At 44.2% G+C, this 20,342-nt stretch overlaps 1 protein-coding gene across 4 annotated transcripts in view; it reads left to right on the top strand.

The window, feature by feature from the left end:
* LIMCH1 (LIM and calponin homology domains 1) overlaps positions 1 to 20,342 on the top strand; it is a 193,827-nt gene that overhangs the window by 97,172 nt on the left and 76,313 nt on the right. For 3 of the 4 annotated variants that reach the window (XM_088658862.1, XM_088658871.1, XM_088658859.1), the window contains exon 4: positions 16,795 to 16,901. In XM_088658862.1, coding sequence (XP_088514988.1) covers positions 16,795 to 16,901 — 107 coding nt within the window. Of the gene's footprint in view, positions 1 to 3,283; positions 3,423 to 16,794; positions 16,902 to 20,342 lie in introns of those variants that run through there. The other variant, XM_088658866.1, reaches the window with a different exon arrangement.

Raw genomic sequence — 20,342 nt, 5'->3', positions numbered from 1 at the left:
TCGGCAAAATATTACTGTTTAATAAGCTCTATCAGTTGTCCAATAATTGTCATTTGCTGGGCGCTGAACAAGAAATATAGGGCAGTACCCAGCATTAGTCACACACCCCATAGACCCATTGAAATAGTTGTGCAAGTCCACAGACTTTGTTGGGTCTGTGACCTCCTTGAACCTCAGATCAGCTGCGAAGGCCATGCTCATGATGTCGCTGCCAAATGTAGTTCGAGGAGAAGTGAAATGTGGGACACCTTTTCCATGGTTGCCCCAGGCAGCATGGCCAGTGGTCAGGGATGATGGTTACTGGAGTCTAACAACCAATACAGGGCGACAGGTTTCCTTTCCCTGGTCTAGGGGCAACCATTTTCAAGGGTTGAGGTGCAGTGATTTTTTTTTAATTGAGCCACACCCTCTACTGCCTCAATGGTTTGCTGCTGCTTTTATTATGTTTAATTGTGATTTTTTTGTGGGGGGGGGGTATTTTCATACAGTGGTGCCTTGACTTACGAATTTAATCTGTTCCTTCGTAAGTCGAAAAATGCCATTGGAAACGCGATTTCCCATAGGAATGCATTGGAAAAGGAAAAATTTGTAAGTCGAAGCAACCCTCTCTAAAAATTTGTAAGTCAAAAAATCCCGCCGCGGTTTTCCCCCGGATGTCGAGACATTCGTAAGCGCGCAGCCATTACTCCCATTCGTAAGTCGAAAAATTCGGTTGTCGAGTCGTTCGTAAGTCGAGGTGCCACTGTATTATGTAGCCTACCCTGGGGCCTCTGCTTAACTGGTGGATTCTTAATAATAATATTATTATCAGCTTGCAAGTGTCTCTCGGAGCAGAAAGGGCTGTGTGGTTTGGTTTTTGACGCAGGGAGTCGAAGATACTTGCAGACTCTGTGTGTTTGTGTGTCAAATGTTAAATAAATGCAGTGAAATTGGTTAAACTCCCATTCCAAAAATAAGTGGGATTTTTTGTTGTTGTCAGAAGAGCGAGAGCTCTGTTTGTATTTCACAGTGGAATACATTTGCATGACAAAGAAAAATAATTAAAAAATGTGAAGAATTTGCATGGGTGTAGGTGCTGGCAAATCATCAGGGATTTTGTTTTCTGTTTTTAAAAGAGAGCCATGCTGGCATAAAGCAGATTTCTTTTAGCTGCATTTGGAATATCCATTGTTTTGCAAAGAAGTAATGATTTCTTTGGTGTTTCTTTAACCGTTAAACATCCTCAAAGCAGATTTCTTCACAGTTTGTCAGGGCAACCGTTTCTGTTTTCACTCCACACTTCCTTCTGTTCTGTTAAGTGTTGCTTGGGGGGTGGGGAGCCCTTCTTTCTGGTTCTCTGATTAGCCTGAGTGAGGTAGACATGTACTCCAACCAAGCTCTTAAATCCACAAGCACAGGATATTGTAAACTGGAAGGTTGAGCAATCTGGGTGGCAATGTCCACCGGCAATAGTCATCTTTCCCTTCCCACAGGTAGTGTGCACCCTCCCCCCAGTGCTTGGAAAGGTGTCACACAGGATACCTGACAAACGTGCTCTGTGCTCTGATTGGCTTAAGAAGAGTGTCAGCTGTCACTCAACCCAATGTGGGTAGGAAGCATTTAAAACAGGGGGATGTGATCCTTACCTTCGTCAGCTCAGCATCTGTTTCTCCTCATCAATAAACAGAAACCCAGCAACTGACCACCTATGCTGTGTTACTCACAAGGAGACTACACGCCTGTCTGTAAATTACTAGGTCAGCATAAGTAGGTATGAGCTAAAGAGCTCTTTTTATTTTCCATATTCTGCTTTCTCCATTTTGTCTTTCTCTCTTCCTTTTCCATTCTTAATGAAACTTGGTATAATTTGGCTGCTGGGGCCTAGAGTATGTTCATGCCAAACTCTGGGATTCTGGGTGAGTTCTACAGGCAAAAGAGTGGGATTCCACAGGGAAGAGAACAGGTTGTGCTCTGCCCAAGGTGGCAGGGCAGCTGGATGCTAGCCCTGTTGTCCCTGATAAATGGAGAGGGTTCATGGGAATGCTGTCTCCAAGTCCTTATGGAAGCGATTGTTTGGCCTCTCAGAATTCATTCCATGAGGGAGTTGTAGGGGATAATGTGGAGTGCAGGAACGTAAGGACACAAAAAGAGTCTGCTGGATCAGGCCAATGGCCCACCTAAACCAACATCCCTGTTCTCACAGTGGCCAGCCAGATGCCTGTGGCAAACCCACTGTCAGGATGCCCTACACACGAGTAGAACCTTGGCAGAGACACATGCCCGGCTGGCATGTTCTCTCCCTCCTGGTAGATCGTTCGGGAGCTTCAAAAGCTTTCTTCTGCCCAAACATCACAGCGACTGTTGCCAGAAGACATCAGTACACTTAGGGATCCACAGAGGTTTGCGCAGTTGCGTAACAGAACTCAGCAACTCAGCATTTTGGCCAATCTACTTTATTTGCATATAAACACACATGGAGCACTGCAACATGGCTCCCTCTCTTTCCAGCATCAGACAGCAAAGAGAAAGAACAAAGGACAATAGTCTCACTTCAGGAAACACAGTAATACAAACATCCTGTCTTCGTCACTTCCCATTCCTGTGGAAACAAAACAAAACCCATGACTGCAGACACAGGGAATGAATCTCCAACACCCACAAGGCAGATTCGAGCCCAAGAGCCCTTTCACTTCCTGTGGTTTTCGGCAACATTACTGACCTTGACTTGGGAGGCAGAGCATAGCCGCCATGGCTAGGAGACTTGGATAGCCCTCTTGTCCATTGATTTGCCCGTTTTGCATATTTGTCTATTTTAAAGAAATCCAGGTTGGTGGCCAACCCTGCCTCCTGTCAGATAATTCAAGCCGCGATTCAGGAATGCTGCCAGCCTGCTCCCAAGGCAGTTGTGCAAGGAAGGGCATAAGAGGACTCTCCTAGCCTCCTCCTGAAAACCACATAAGAGACAATCATGGTATTCTGTGCACATTGACATCCCATCAGCACTTCTGCAGACCGAGAGTGAAGATGGAATGTTGAAACATCTCTACCAATGTGTTGCAATAGTTGGCTGTGGCTTCTGCGGTGTAGACTCTGTCCTAGCTAACCGGTTATTTCCTATGGCCTGACCCCAGAGCTAACCTCTCAAAATTGGACTCGAAAACCAAAACTGCGGTCAGGACCTTGGGTGCTGGAACAATGCTTGGACAGCTGTAGTTGGAACAGAGCTTTCTGGAAGAAGAAGGGAAGGGGTTAAAGCACATCCCATTCCCAAATGTGTTTCTGTTTTGTACGTGTGCCTGCTCATTTTATATCAGACTTCTCTGGACTCATCTCACAAATTTATTGTCCATTCCATTTCCCCGTCCTGTTTCCATTTGAATTATGGCTCTTGGAGAGACGAGCAGCCTTAAGAGAGGGATCTTTCTTCGTTCCTCGGTTGAGCTGTAAGTTGTGTGTTCGTACTTAGGGGCTATTGTATGAAAAGGGCAAAAGTATTCAGGAAAAAGCTTTCTTTGATTTTTTTCCTCTTTGGGTTGGAAATAAAAACATACCTAATAGTGGGATCCTTTATTTCTGAAAGTATTGAGATGAGAGGACTATCGCAACTAGAGTTAACAGGCAGTTTTGCCTCTGTGAACGGTGAATAGTGTCAGTTAAAGCAAACCTTTAATCGTGTGCAGGGTTGGGAATCTGTGGCCCTCTAGTTGCACTGCATCACCCATCATTCATGACGATCGATGGGAATGGGAGTTCAACAACTTCTGGAGAGTCCCATGGTTTCGTATATATTGGAAGAGTTTGCAGTTTCATTGAGCTGCAGCCTCGCTCTAGAAAGCTTGTTTACTGTTTTCTGGAAAGTAGAAATAATGCTCAAGTTGTTCTGGTGAAAATGCATTTGGCATTACTGAAAAAAATTGTCACGGTTTTGTAGGATTTGACAGAAATGCATTTGATACAGCAGGAGTTGGACCTTCAGCTACCAGTAAGATGAACCTGCTTTTGGGGTTAAACTACTTTCCTGCAGGATGGCTAAACAGTGCTAAACAAAGGATGCTGCTTTTTAAAGCATTCACCATTACTACCCTGTTTCTCATATTTTAAGACATACCCATAAAATAAGCCATAGCAGGATTTTAAGTATTCAAGGAATATAAGCCATACCCCGAAAATAAGACATAGTGATAGGCGCAGCAGCAATGCCGGCCGCGGCAGAAGGAGGAGAAAAAAAAATAAGACATCCCTAAAAAATAAGCCATAGTGTGTTTTTTTGAGGAAAAAATAAATATAAGACATGTCTTATAATATGAGAAACACGGTACCTGCAATATTGGGTCCACAAGGTACCATCGTTCTCATTTTTTGGTCATTAATATAAACATTGAGGAAAGCTTGCTCTGTAACATCTGGGTTCTGAAGGGGGTGGAACCCCCAGATGAGTTGTGACAATAGAACGCTCTGTATTTGCCCATTGCTGTCATTCAAGTTGACATTAGATAAGGAAAGATGACGTGATATATGAATGCCCGCTTCATTTGTTTGCAAATCCTAACTTAACCCTCATGGCTTATATTTATCCTTGTGTATGGCTCTGGAAAGATAAAGGAACTAAATTGCCCTTATCATCGACTCCCTTTCCCCAGGATCTTTTGTGTACACAAAATCTGTCTTTATCTGCAATGGCACAGTTCTTGGTAATATCTTATTCTTGCAGGTGTGGTACCGGCTGTGTAGACCATGGTTGGATCCCTGTTGGAGTTTTCCATAATGATTGTGCAGGTGCAGAGATATCGCTGGCGCTTGGCTAGCCACACTTTTAACAGATCTGAAGCCAGTCTTGGGAATACAGACCCAATGGATCCCCCCCACCCCTCAACTATAATTACATACCCTCCAACATTTCTCCAATGAAAATAGGGGCATCCCGTTCCATTTTACTATTTATACCCCATCCACACATCTTACTGGGTTGGCCCAGCCACTTTGGGCAGCTTCCAACATATATAAAAACATAATAAAACATCCCCATACAGGATTGCCTTCAGGCAACTCAGGGGTTGGATAACTCCGCACCCTCCAACATTTCTCCAGTGAAAATAGGGACTTCCTAAGGAAAAGGGGACATTCCGGGATCAAATGAGAAACCGGGATGGCTTCTCTAAATCAGGGGCGCCCCTGTAAAATAGGGACACTTGGAGGGCCTGTAAGTAGTTTGTCGGCATTGATGTTAACAGTGGTTTGAGGTGGGTGTTAAGAAAGGAGGGGAGATTTGCTCCTGGGGAGGGTAGTACATTTGGGGCAGGAGTGCACATTCCCAAGGCAGGCCTCCAGATTTGCTAACTGGCATTTGCAGGCAGCCATTGTTCTGCCCTGGCTAATTTCTAATTGGTATTCTCTTCCCCTCACTCTTTTTAGCTCTTTACAAATAAGCAGCAGCAAAAAAGACTTGGGTTAAAAACCCTTTTGCTGATTTTTCTTGCCCCCAGCCCCTTTTCTCTCTCCATTCCCACCCACTCTTTACCAAACAGTTTTAATAATTTTTTTTTAAAAAATGTTACATTTGAAAGTAGAATTACATTCAAAGTAAGAATAGGTGTGAAAATAATATGCCCAGTTTACATAAACCCAATAGCAGAAGTTGTTGCTGTTTTTTTTAAGGTTAAGCATGCTCAGCCCTGCGCTGAGAAAATAAAATGGCTGCAATCTAGCATATGGTTATGCATACTTAAATCCCATTTATTTAACTAACCTAGTGCTGGATTGTGGCCAGTGCCTTTCACTGTTGCTTAGGACTCAGCTTATGGAAATAAATGAGAAAAAGGGGGAATCATTGAGTCACCTGACAGCAGCTGTTTTGAACAGAAAAGGAGCCTTGTCAGAAAAACTCCTCAAAGCAAATTTCTTTCTTGGTCCCAGTCTTTTTTTCCCTTTTCATAATGGATATGAGCCCAGAAAAGCCCTTTTTACAAAGTTACACAGAGTAGAAATGCCAGAATTTCCTGTAGGTTTTAATTCCCACCCTTCCCTTCCCTTCCCTTCCCTTCCCTTCCCTTCCCTTCCCCAGAAGATACCAGGGACACCCCCCTTTCTTTTTTCACAGGCTGTGAAAGTGCGAAGCTGTCCATAAGTTTGGACTATTAGCTGCTTAATGCTGCTTAATCTTCGTGTCAGCAAATGTATGGTTACTTTGAAAAAGCTTTTATCTGTGCACACGTGAAGGATGAGTAAAAAGAAAAGAAAAGTAAGGAAAAGGAGAGTAACTAGAAATTGTGTTGCCTGTCCAATTTTGCATATTTCTTTCACCCTGCCTTTTCCTCCTAAACTACTTTCCTAGCCCCTTAGTGAGGGGAAGGGAATAATGCCATTGGTCCATTGCTTCTCCACCAGGTGCTGCTTCCCCATAGGAATTTCATAGGGGAAGAGCCCACAGAAATGTGACTTGCATCTGGGGGCCTCTCTGTCTTCTCACACCATTTGCTTGATCACAATCCCTGGAGCTTCTCGACATGATGCTAAAGTTAAAAGGTTGCTTGGCAACAACAGACGTACACCTCAGGCTTATCTGCTCATGTGTTGCAGCCCTGGATATAGCAGGAGCATTAAAGAAAATGTAGCACGATAGCTCAGGACCCAGGTGGCACTGTGGGTTAAACCACTGAGCCTAGGGCTTGCTGATCAGAAGGTCGGCGGTTCTAATCCCTGTGATGGGGTGAGCTCCTGTTGCTTAGTCCCAGCTCCTGCTAACCTAGCAGTTCGAAAGCATGTCAAAATGCAAGTAGATAAATAGGAACTGCTACAGCGGGAAGGTAAACGGTGTTTCCATGTGCTGCTCTGGTTTGCCACATGACCTGGAAGCTGTACGCCGGCTCCCTCAGCCAATAACGCGAGATGAGCACCGCAACCCCAGAGTCGGTCACGACTGGACCTAATGGTCAGGGGTCCCTTTAGCATGATAGCTCAGTTGGTAGGACATGAGACTCTTAATCTCAGGGTCGTGGGTTCGAGCCCCATGTTGGGCAAAAAGATTCTTGCATTCCAGCTCTGTGATTCTAATTGATAATCTAAATGTCGTGCCACTTGCGGGGGAAGCATCCATGCTTTGATAGCTAAGGATTAATGATTGTCATGTGCAGAGGGCTTTTTTTCCAGCGGGAACTCACCGGACCTCACTTCCGGGACAGAAAAGCCCTTTTACAAAGTTACATGGAGTACAAACGCCAGAATTTCCTGTAGGTTTTAATTCCCACCCTTCCCTTCCCTTCCCCAGAAGATACCAGGGACATTTACTCCCACCCCCTTTCTTTTTTGTTGTAGCACAGGCTGTGAAAGTGTGGAACTGTTCATAAATTTGGACTACTAGCTCAGGTGGGTGCCGTTGCCATTATGAGAGAATTGCACCACCTCTTTTTCTAGGGGAAAAAAATAGCTGTGGTTTTGTGTAAGAGATGTGGGAATGACTGGTCAGGAGTGAATGTTGACTTCCAGAAGTGAGCAACAGTCAGCCTCTCAGGTGTATAGACCAGGGATGGGGAATCTGTGGCACTCCAAATGTTGTTGGACTCCAACACCCATCATCCCTTAACCAGCAGCTATGCTGACTGGGGCTGTTGGGAGCTACAGTCTGACAATACCTGGTGGGTCACAGAATCCCCATATCTGCATCACTGAGCAGGACTTGGAGAGGTAATTTTGATCTTGCTGAACCATAGTGAAAAAACGGTCTTTTTCTTTAATCATGTTTTCACGCACCTTCTGGACATTTGGTTTTCTATTGCTAGTCATTCTGCAAAGTCTGTTTGAGGGTGTGTGTGCATGCCTATGCAATCCCATTTCCACAAGAAAGAAAGAAAAACTTACTTATAGATAATCTGTACATTTAAGATCAAGATAGATAATCTGTACATTTAAGACCAAGAGAAATGTGTGCATGAGAGAGAAAGAGGGGGGAGAGATCCTTGCCCACACATCCAGAGTTTGGCCGGCCATTTCCATGACAGCAGTTCCCACTGCAAAAAAGCCAAGTCCTTCCCACCCCCCGCCCCGCTTACAAATGCTGCTTATCTCTTTAATAACTGGAGCTTCTGCATTGAGAACAGCCCAAGGTTCTCATCTACACTTTCAAGTTCCCTTCTTTGGTTACATCTGTTGCTTTGCAAATTTGACTGGCTCAGATATGGGGAGAGAATTCAAATATTGGAGAACCGTGTTTAGATTATAAGGGCTTTTGGTTAACTGCTGTTTTTCTGGAAGCGTTTGGGTGAAGAGAAATAGCTGACCAGGGCAAGTGATAAACACGCAGCTGAAGGCAAAACAACTCAGGCTGCTTTGCCCTGATCATTTTGGCACTCCTGCCTCCTGAAGGGTCACAGGAAGAGCCTAATGAAGGAAAACATCTGATGGGGGCTGCTAACAGTATTATGAAATGCACAGCTTGAAATGCCCAAAGTTCTTCCTTTGTTCTTATGCTACCAGTGATTAAGTGGGCTTCATTGTTTTGCTGTATCTCTGGATAGTCTTAAGGGCTGCTGCATCTCTTACACTTGGCCTGGAGAGGTCAGCCACAAACACGGTTTTGTGACTGTCAGGGTATAGCCTGTGGATTCTTGACGGTGCACACTAAAAACCCATGGCAGTTGCTGCCAGGAACATCCAGGAGGAGTGTGGCTATTCTCCCCATGCCAGCAGCAAACCATGTACAGTACCAGGGATCACTTGTGCAAGGCAGGTTGGACTTGGGTACTCCATACTCCATCATGACCTCCAGCCGGTGGAAAGAGCCACTGATGCCTAATTCTGTTGTCAGCTCTCTGGTGCAGCTGACTAGAAGGAGCTGCTGCAGAATGCTAAGTGGAACGCTCAGGCTGAACCGTGCTAGTTCAACAGCTGCTCACCAAACAGAAGGGACAACTCCAGTGGTGCTTCATCTTCTTCTGTTAAACCTGCCGTATCTCCTTAAGCTGTGCAGATTGCTTCTTCGTAGAATCAAAGGGATCCCAAGGTTCCAACCCCCTGCGATGTAGGAATCTCAAGTAGATTATCACCCCTCATGGGAGCCCATTCCGCAGTTGAACAGCTCTTACTGTCAGAAAGTTCTTCCAGATGTTTAGTCGGAATCTCCTTTCTTTTAACTTGATTTCATTGGTTTGAGTCCTACCCTCCGGAGCAGGAGAAAACAGTCTTGCTCCATCCCTTAAGATATTTGAAGGTGACTATGATATCTCCTCCCAGTCTCCTCTTTTCCAGGCTAAACTTCAACCATTCCTCATACGGCTTGGCTTCTAGACCCTTGATTATCTTGGTAACCCTCCTCTGCACACATTCCAGCTTGTCAACATCCTTCTTAAATTGTGGTGATCAGAACGGGACACAATACTCACTAGAGAGCCTCTTATGATAGGACTGCCATAAGTCCAGGTTTTCCCAGACATGCCCAGGAATCGCTCAGAAAAAGGGCATTCGGGTGGATTTTTGCTGAACTAGCAAAATGTCTGGTAAAAACCCCTGACGTATGGCAAGTAGGGTGATTTTTTAAAAATCAAAATCAAAGAAAAGCCCCCCAAATGATTTTTTTTTTGGAGGGGAGATGCCCCCCCCAAAAAAACCTCAACAACTCTGTCCAGATTTTCAATTTTAGGAATATGGCAACCCTATCTTATGATGCCTATGACGTGTCATAGAAACATAGAATTGTAGAGTTGGAAGGGGGCCACAGGGTCCTCCAGCCCAGCTCCAGAATGCAGGAATCTTTTGTACAACATGAGGTTCAAACCCACAGCCTCAAGATTAAGATGCTATCCAGTACTTCTTGCATATAGAAAACTAGAAAGTCAAGAGATGCTGTAGTAGAACCCAAGGGCGGGCATTTCTTTATATATTATTTTATTTTTAGATTGGGAAATGCTGTTCTCTGAAATCTGAAGTGGTACAGTCCCAGCAGCTTATTCCAGATGTTTGTGGATCAGCTCTTAGCAGGGGACATGCCTGTGATTAGTATCCCTGGGAACCAATCATGTTTTGACGATGCTTCGTATTTGACCCTTCTTGCCCACTCCTTCCGCTGCCCCACAAGGACAGTAGTATGCTAGCCCTTGCTGTCAGGAGCTGTAGAAGGAGAGATGCCACCTGCTTTAAATCCCATCCCCACCCCTTACTTTCTATGCAATGAGATCCAAAAGCATGCCTTTAACTGGAGCCTTGACTCTTGGCACACCTGTGAAAATTATTTATTCATTGTAATGTTTTGATATTGGGATTCAAATCTAAATACGACTGTGGGGTGTAGCTCACCCCACCTTCTTGGTCACAGTTCTGTGTGCTTTCTGGTCCATCCATCCTGCCAGCAAGTTAGCATCGGATTGAATTGGTAATTTGTTCCAGTTGGCCTCAAATGCTCTCTCTCTCTCTGTCCATAGTTTTTATCTGATCACAAATTAAGCACTTAATTTTTCATGAGTGCCATTACACAATCTCTCAAACAGTGTCTGTCCCCCCCATGCTTTAATGCTTGTTTTAGACATATGAACTGGCTTAAAGAGTAGATTTTGACATGATTTTGAAGGAACTGTTTTAGCTGAGGCTTCTCAGGAGAAGATCACAATACCTTGGAAAGTTTCCCTTGAAAAGACGAAAACAAAAATAAGGGGTGAAAGCTGGAAGTTGTCCTCTTTGTTCCACAGGAAAAGGCTTTTGTAAGCAAATCTTCGGTACAAAAAATATTTTTAAAAACTTAATAATTCATAAATCACATAAGGAACATTGGGAAATTATAATTCTTGCTCTGTAGAATCTGCTATACATTTTAGAAAGTTGTTTGTTTGCCATGCATTTGGGCACTACTATAGTCATCACAACCAAATTTTGCAGGGTGGTTCCTGAGATCAAGGAGCAGGTTCTGCCTATGTCTGAATACAGCCAGATGCCATGGAATTCGAAGAACTGTACTGACTTTCACCCTGGTTGCAAAACTACAGTGATTTTGGGGGGCACTTTGCTTACTGTAATTGTTAATTGCCTTCATATTGCTCCAAGAATTATGAAAGTGTCTTTAGTTTGTCGATTTTGCTGTTATTTCAAAAGAAGTAAGAAAATTGATATTGAACAAGAAGCTGTTTGTTTGACGACTTTTCCCTTAGGCTTTGTTTTATATAACGCTGACACACACAAACACTGCAAAACCCTGAGTGGAAAATGTTTAAAGTGTGGCTATCCCACAGCAACACAATTTTGTTGGAGTTGGCAGGGGGGGAGGGTGCCTAAACTATTAAGAGATTATGGATCGCATTCTTTGGCTTGTAAGAAGTAGATGTTTAATTTTAAAAGAGGAAAGGAATCTGTTGCTCGTCCCTTTCGGAGGTCGCGAACTTGAGGAGGAATGAACCCTTTCCCCCTTTTTGGCAGCTGTAGCTATTTTGCTGCTTGCCATTTGGGAATAGCAATTTGTTAGGGGTGTGGTGGCTACTGGCAGGCCGCTCTGGTTGCTCTCGAGGAGACCATCTTCAGTGGGTATAATGGATACACTTGAAGGTTGGCCGTCTCTCCCACCTGACTATGCTTCTGTGCAGCTTGACAGCCTTCCTCGTGTCAAGCCTTGACCAATGGTCCCTGCTCATTGGCTTTAAATGAAAGGTAATGTTGCTTAATTTGATGGGGAGGGGGGAAGCACAAGGCGAGAAGGAAGAAATAAAGTTGCTTTAATAACAGCCCCATGTTTAAAAGAAGCTTTTTAAAACTTGCCAGTTGGCGATGCAGTTGATCATTGTCATCTTGAAATGTCTACTTTTCAACATTTATTTGTCGGTAAGGAGAGTTTCCTGTTGTGGTGGTGGTTTCATGTGATTGCTTTGTCCATTATGATCTATGATTTTGGTCCCCTTTATTAAAAAAAAATGGTAAAGGACCCCTGACAGTTAAGTCCAGTCGTGAACGACTCTGGATGCTCATCTCGATTTACTGGCCAAGGGAGCCGACGTTTGTCCGCAGACATCTTCCGGGTCATGTGGCCAGCATGACTAAGCCGCTTCTGGCAAAACCAGAGCAGTGCACGGAAACGGCGTTTACCTTCCCACCGGAGCGCTACCTATTTATCTACCACTTGCACTTTGATGTGCTTTCGAACTGCTAGGTTGGCAGGAGCTGGGACTGAGCAATGGGAGCTCACCCCGCCGTGGGGATTCGAACCGCCGACCTTCTGATCGGCAAGCCCTAGGCTCAGTGGTTTAGACCACAGCACCACCCATGTCCCATGTCCCCTTTATACTGTTACAGATTTGGGGTACCAGGATCCAGGAGTGCAAAAGCACCCACGATTCTAAGGAGTTAGTGGGTGTTAGAAATTACTGGATGCCAGAAATTACTCAGTGCTGAGAGTCCTCCCCTGGGGTGCTATTTATTTAGCATGGCAAAGGTGTTGATGGCCCATCAAAGGAAGATGCTTGGGTCTGGGAAAAGGGTAATGGGGGCGTGATGGCACCCATTTATGAACAGAGGTCTGGAGAAGGGGGGCAAGCTTACAGAAGGGGACTGGTTGCGTTTGGCAAGGCATTCTGGGAGGAATGTAGGAGGAAGTACCGTAGGAGAACTCCATGTGGCAATGGCTGGAGGAGGCCGTACCGAGAAACCAGGGGTCATCATGACTGGCTGCTGCTCTGGAGCCAGTCTTGCTGAAGCTATGAGAGGAGCAACGAGGGATTCTCTTGGGGCATAAAGTTCTGCACTCCCTGCATTAAAGGCGTCCAGCTATAAGGATGTGTACAATAAACCATATTTCTTAAAGACACTAGCCTCTGCTGTGCCTTGCTTTCCCAATGGAAACACAATCCTGGCTGAGTGCCTGAAACCCCCTGGAATCTTGCTACCACTTGGCAGAGATTGGGGGGGGGCACAACCTCTGTAACACTACATTTCTGTATCAGTGTGAGGGATACTTAACTTCTCGCACCACAGTGGTAATCATACCCCCCAAGTCTCCTGCAGAAAAATCTGGGATTAGCAGCAGCAGCGGCACCGGAAGTTGCACCGGAAGTTGTCCTGCGGCCACCTCCAAGATGGCCGCCACCATGTGGCCACCCCTAAGATGGCCACCGGGCATGCGTATTTCCGGTGCCAGCAACGACCATTTTCTGGTGCCCATAGATGGGCAAACCGGCACCAGAAAAATGGCTGCTGGCAGGAGCGGATTTAAGGGAGATTTATAGGAGAGGAGACCGCCGGGAAATGGTAAGGAAAAACGGGGGTTTCCTGGGGAATACGGGGTACTTGGCAGCTATGGTGGTAATGTCTGCAAGATCTCCTTATAGGCAGAGGGCAAGAATGGGAGCCATCCCTATCCATTTGTTCCCCATTTGAGAACACCAACTGCTCAGGAGTGTATTTGACCAAAAATGGAAAGAAGAAGTCTCGACGAAAGAAGAATGGATACGAAAACTTGTGGAATATGCAGAAATGGCAAAACTTACCGGGAGTGGGGGTGGGGAGAAATCAAGATTTCAAACTTTTTATAAAAGAATGGAAATGGTTTATTGAATATTGACAAACAAACTGTAAACAGATAAGAACATTGGCAGGAATATTGTAATAACCTGCAGTTTTGTAAGAGTATATTTTTCAAGTAGATGAATAAATAACTTATTCATTTATTAATATGTTAATAAAGTTAATTTGGAATATGCAGGAAAGATTAAAAAAATAAATTCATGGAACTGCAGAAAGAGAGGGAGGGAAGTCGTTTTGAAATGTTAAAATGATTGTAAAACTATTGAAATGTGTATAACTGAAAATTTCTCATATAGAGGTGTGTGTGTGTGTGTGTGTGTGTGTGTGTGTGTGTGTGTGTGTGTGTGTACCTAGCCTAACTGGCCTCATGCTCTTTTGAGAGATACAATTTCAATAAATCCTGCTAAAATAAATAACAAATAACGCTGTAAACACACTTGTGTCTAATCTTTATTCCAGTTTTTAGGTTGGTTCTGATCAGCAAAATATCTAAATCTGACCATTCTACTCAAAACATCACCAAGGAAGCATTCCCCTCCCTGCACAAATACACACAGAAAGTTAATTTCATCCATAAAGGTCTTTAGAAAATTCTTGCAGATAGCAAGAAGGAAGCCTGGGGGAGAAATTATACATCAAAGGGAGACTCTTTCTGCAACCCTCGAAATTGACTTTGGTTTAGGGGCAACATGCTGGACTTGAACAGGAAGCCTAGGGTTTTTCGAATCTCTGCTCAGCTATGAATGAATCTTCTTGTGGGTGCCTTTGGGTGTCACTTATCTCACAGAGTGGCTGTGAAACTAAAACGGAATGGCTCATGTGTAAGAGATGGGTGGAACGAAATGTAATAAAGATTTCCCCCTCTCCAATTGATGTTAGTGTAGCTGTCATCCCCCTTGCAGAATGCTGCAGGGTTCAGAGGTATAGGAGGAAAGGTAGGAAATAGACAAAAGCTTATAAGTATACACTTTCTTCTGTGGAAGAAGTACAGTTCTTGTTTCTTTTAGCCCTTGCCTTCACTTTCTGGCTTCTGGACTATGGGCTAAATTCAGAGAACATGGAAGTCTCTAAAAGTTCAGTCTAGGATTTTTGCAACGAGGCTGGCAGTGACTGCAAGCTGTGAGTGTGCTGATGTTGGCATGCCAGATGCCATTGCGATTAGTGAACTGATCACTGCACACTGAAATAATAAAGAGTGCAACTCTTGCGAAACTGTAGAAGTACAAAACAAACAATGAGGTTGAAAAGGAACAGACAAGCTCGAAAGGAGGGACAGTTTTCCTCAATAAGTCCCTGGTTATGCAAAAGAAATCCCAGTGGTAGTTGAGACTTAAATAAGAGTTAACAATTGTCTTCCCTCTGGAGCTTTTTTTTTCTTTTGTTTTACATTAAGGGCTAGCTAAAAATAAATATCACAATATGAGTTTACTTATTCTGTTGTCAAATCTGATTTGTATTTTGCACTAGCCATTGGTGGAGATAAAACAGAAGTGGCTTCAGAATACAAGTTTGCTAATAAGTTGCATTTTGCCACAATACAGACATGAATAATCAACCAAACCTATAAAGTATCTACCTTGGCTATAATTTTACAAGCAGCAAAAGCAAAAAATACGCCATTTATTTAGTCATACTCTCATGGTGACACTCATTATTGCCACTACCGGTATGTTGAGTGAGTATCGCACTTGTACTTGAATTCTGGAGAGAAAACATTGGCCAGCCCTTAATGAAATCCACTCTTGTGTTAGCCAACTTAAGTCCCCCCTACCTTCAAAAATCAATAGTTAAGGGGACTGCCCCCCGGCCTACCTGTAACTCAAGCACTCTAATCGTACCATCTCTTCCAAGATCTCACTGAGCTGGATATTTCAGATCACTACACAAAGGATGTCGCCTTCCTAGGCCTGCTATGTCTTTTGTACTTGGCTCCAGTTGATGCATCTCAGGGTTCAAGTAAACACCAAAGTAGATCCTGCAGGCCTGAAATCTGTCCAACCCTCTCTGCAAAGGGGCGAGTGGGTCCTTTGCTTGTTCTTAGGTAAAAATTGTGACCTCCTATCTATACCTCACTTGTGACCTCCTATCTATACAGTGGTACCTCGGTTTACAACCACAATTGGTTCCGGAAGTCTGTACTTAAACTGAAGCGTAACAAATCTACACCACCAGGTGCCATAGAAAAGCACTAGACATATCAAGAGATCCAACGCACCCTGGTCACCATTTCTTTGAGCTCCTGCCATCGGGACGGAGATATAGAACTATGCAGGCAAGAACGAGCCGTCTCAGGAACAGTTTCTTCTCTAGAGCGATTCTGGCCTTAAATGGAAAGCCTGGACTTTGAAGTCATCTTATTTTACTTGTTATTTTGTATTATATTTACTGTTTTTAATTAGGTTTTGTAATTTTGGATTATGCGGAATGCTTTATCTGAGTGGATGTAGCAACCGAGTAATTTCGTTGTTCCCGCAAGGGGACAATGACAATAAAGATATCTTATCTTATCTTAACCTGAAGCGAACTTTCCCATTGAAAGTAATGGAAAGTGGATTAATCCATTCCAGACGGTCTGTGGAGTACTTAAACTGAAGCGTACTTAACCTGAAGCGAACTTTCCCATTGAAAGTAATGGAAAGTGGATTAATCCGTTCCAGACGGGTCCGCGGAGTACTCAACCTGAAGCGTACTTAACCCGAAGTATGAGTGTAATTGGTTCTGGAAGTCCATACTTAACCTGAAGCGAACTTTCCCATTGAAAGTAATGGAAAGTGAATTAATCCGTTCCAGATGGGTCTGTAGCGTTTGTAAACAGAGGCGTTTGCAAACACAGGTGGTTGTAAACCAAGGTATGATTGTACCTCACTTGCAAACTTCATTTATCTCTGGGTGTATGTCACTGTTCTTGTGGTTTATATACAGTATAAGCTAGTCTCAAAAATGTCACAGTTTTTTTCCAACGAAAAATGAGGACCAGTGAACCCCCTACAGCAGGCATCCCCAAACTGCAGCCTTCCAGATGTTTTGGCCTACAACTCCCATGATCCCTAGCTAACAGGACCAGTGGTCGGGGAAGATGGGAATTGTAGTCCAAAACATCTGGAGGGCCGAAGTTTGGGGGTGACTGCCCTACAGCAATGGATAGATATGATGCAGTTGAGTTTATATTTCAAAACTTTACTTTATTACATAACAAAGCTACATGTTGGGTCCAGATTTGGAAGACTAAGTAAACTAGAAATCATCCAGGTGATCTAGGTTAGGAAGGGGAAGGAGATAATCTTCTGTGATTACAATACGACATCAGTTTTGCTTGCTTCATTTCAGGACAATATTGCCTTGTTCTTAAGAGGCTGTAAGGAATTGGGGCTTAAAGAATCTCAGCTTTTTGACCCAGTAGACCTGCAGGACAACTCAAGCAAAGCAACAGTCAGGTAAGTAACACAACACCTACATTTCTGGAATTACATGCCTGCATTATATCTATAATATATTTTTTCCTATGTGGAAAGGGGTGTAGAATTTCAAGATTCATGGCTTTCTCTAGCCTACTCTTATGTGCTGTATTCTTGCGCCAGTGGTAGCTCCTAACAAGGAACGGGGGGGATCATTTTTTTAGCTGGTCTATGCCAATTTCACATTCATTCAGAAGTCTGCTCTGCCCCCATTTTCTCATCTAACCGAAGTTCTTTTTTTAAAAGATCCATTTGACAGTTCAAAAATGTGTATTTTATCACAAAATGATATTTAAATGCACATCTTATTTCAATATGTGCATTTTGAAACATTTTATCATTTTTTAAAAAAAACACACAATTTTTTGGATTATTATTGTTGTTGTTTTGAGCCAAGAACAGCAGTGGAAATTTGGAGGAGTGCAGAATCCGAATGAAAATCATGCTCCGGGGTGGTGCAGGTGCACCGGAAGAGCCAATTCATCTTTCCCACCTGTGCACCTGCATAACCCTACCGCTCTTCCCCATCCCAGCCTTGTCCAGGTAAACGGCAGCAATGCCAGTGGCTAGAGGGCAGGACCATGGCTTCATCCCAACACATGAGCTGCTATTGGCATAAGATTAAAAGTGGGCCTTCTGTTTCAGTCTGAGTTTAACAGCAGATCCCAAGACCCAAAGCAAAAAGAATGTGAAAAAATGGCGCTGCATGAACGAAAATGCAGGTGGTGGCAACTGACTTTTGAATTGTGCATTCTACGTTTCATGCCCTATTTAGCAGCATTTATGTTATTTAATGCAGTTCGAAAGCACGTAAAAATGCAAGTAGATAAATAGGAACCGCTACAGCGGGAAGGTAAACGGCGTTTCCATGTGCTGCTCTGGTTTGCCAGAAGCGGCTTTGTCATGCTGGCCACATGACCTGGAAGCTATACGCCGGCTCCCTCGGCCAATAATGCGAGATGAGCGCGCAACCCCAGAGTCGGTCACGACTGGACCTAATGGTCAGGGGTCCCTTTACCTTTACCTTATGTTATTTAATGAATTTTTTGTTTTGTTTTATACATCCTATAAGAGCTGTACAGTGCGCATTGGTCTCAGCAGTAAAAGCTGAGTTAGAGCAGGGGTCAGCAAACTTTTTCAGCAGGGGGCCAGTCCACTGTCGCTCAGACCTTGTGGGGGACCGGTCTATTTTTTTTTAGGGGGGGAGGGGAATCAACAAATTCCTATGCCCCACAAATAACCCAGAGATGCATTTTAAATAAAAGGACACATTCTACTCATGTAAAAACACGCTGGCGATTGGGCCAGATCCGGCCCCCGGGCCTTAGTTGGCCTACCCATGAGTTAGAGGATCATGAGTTAGAAAACCACTGGGCCAGTAAGATACAATCTAAATCAAATCCCTTATGAATACACAGTGGAAGTGAGGAATAATAATAATAATAATAATAATAATAATAATAATAATAATAATAATAATAATAATTTATTATTTATACCCCGCCCATCTGGCCGGGTCTCCCCAGCCACTCTGGGTGGCTTCCAACAGAAGAATAAAATACAATAATCTATTAAAAATTAAAAGCCTCCCTGAACAGGGCTGCCTTCAGATGTCTTCTAAAAGTCTGGTAGTTGTTGTTGGAACAGGTTTAAGGATTTAGATTTGGTGGACAGAGTGCCTGAAGAACTATGGACGGAGGCTCGTAACATTATACAGGAGGCAGCAACGAAAACCATCCCAAGCAGTGTTCTCAAAGCTACAAACATGAGTTTGACCAAACTGTGGGAGGCAGTGCAAAACAGGAGTGCCTGGCGTGCTATGGTCCATGGGGTCACGAAGAGTCGGGCACAACTAAATGACTAAACAACAACAAAAAGGGAACACCAGTTTTCTTGGTTTGTTTGCTTTTTAAAGATCTGCGCACTACACTTTACCCTGGACTCAACGGCAGAGCATATGTCCACACACTCCTGAGGGGGGCGGAGGGTGCCCTTCCAGGCGTGGGATAGCCACTCAGGTGCACATGGCCTACAGCCGGGGGTGGAACAAGCTGCTGCTGGTGGACATTCGGTGCGCCACCCGCCCGCCACTCCCAAGCCTCCCCCGAGCTGTCAAAACGAAGGGGAAAGGGGGGAAGGCCGCCAGCAAAGTGGCATAGCTCCCTCTTCCCCCAACGGCTCGGGGTAGGCTTGGGAGTCACGGGTGGGTGGTGCGCCAAATGCCTCCCCCCTCAGCGAAGACACCTGGGGTGGTCCACCCCCACTTCCTCCTCCCCTGCCTAGACTGCTGCCAATGAAGCACTTCTTGTTGTTGTAGCAAAGGCAGGGGGGAATTCTTTTGTGCCCAGGAGCACAGGAACTGATCCATGAAGGAACGAGGTCCAAATGTCATTGGAAGATGCATGTAACAAGAAAGGGGACTCGGAAGCTGCTGAAGATGATGAGCAGGCCAAACAGGAGCAGGATTGGTGCTTGGGTAGGTGACCCAATAATCAAAATGCTGGTTCATTGGTTCCCAGAGAGGTGCATAAAGGATGGCGATACCCAACCAGTCAGGCATGTCTGAGATGGTATGGGGCATGTGAAGGAGGACCTCCTCCCCACATGGGGATTGGAAAGTAACAGTGGGATGAGCGAAAAGGGCTGCCCAGCTCCATGGAACCAGAATCCTGTGCAAAATATTTAGTTTTAACATTTTGCCTGGGGCACTGAAAGGTCTAAATTCCAGTCTTGATTAAAATATAACCTGATGCTTTGAAAATGTATGCTAGGGTGGCATTGAGATTAAAGCATTTGTTTTTTTTAAAAAAGCAGCTTAAATTTATGGCACTTGTTCATATTTATGCTACCAATGCTTCTAAGTAGGCAGAGAAATTAAGTACCTTGTTGTTGCAGATTAAAGGGGCTTTCAAGATGGTTTATAGTGCTCATTAAAGGATCCTCAAAAGCTTGATGGCCCTATGATTAAACAAACCATCAGCCTGTTTAGCTTTTGATGAAAATGGTAGACAGTGCGTCTGAGTGTGCATGAGAGAGAAGGAATTCAGCAAAATAGCTATCCCTTGCCACCCACCCACTCATATACACACAGCAACAAACACTGCAATTCCAAAGAAGTGGGGATAAATAGCTATGTTTTTATTGGTGATGTTTATCCCTGCCCTTCTCCCAGTTTGCTCCAGCTGTGTGTGTGTGCAAACACAGTTCCAATATGGTCTCACATTTAAGTTCTGTTCAGGCCCAGGGCTGCATCGATCACATGTGGATCATTCCCTGGAACAATCTAGTTTATCCAGCCAAGGATTAGTTGTGGAGTCCACTGATCACTGGGTCCACTCAGACAGCTAAGGCCCTAGTTCTGAAAGGGTGAGTAAGAATCCCTTGTGAGAACTTGAAAAACACATGGGGTGGGGCTGAATC

Source organism: Zootoca vivipara, chromosome Z1 (genome assembly GCF_965207765.1).
Source record: "Zootoca vivipara chromosome Z1, rZooViv2.hap1.1, whole genome shotgun sequence".
NCBI classification, from domain to species: Eukaryota; Metazoa; Chordata; class Lepidosauria; order Squamata; family Lacertidae; genus Zootoca; species Zootoca vivipara.
Note: the sequence above shows the minus strand (reverse complement) of the source record. Positions and strands in the feature narration are given on the sequence as shown.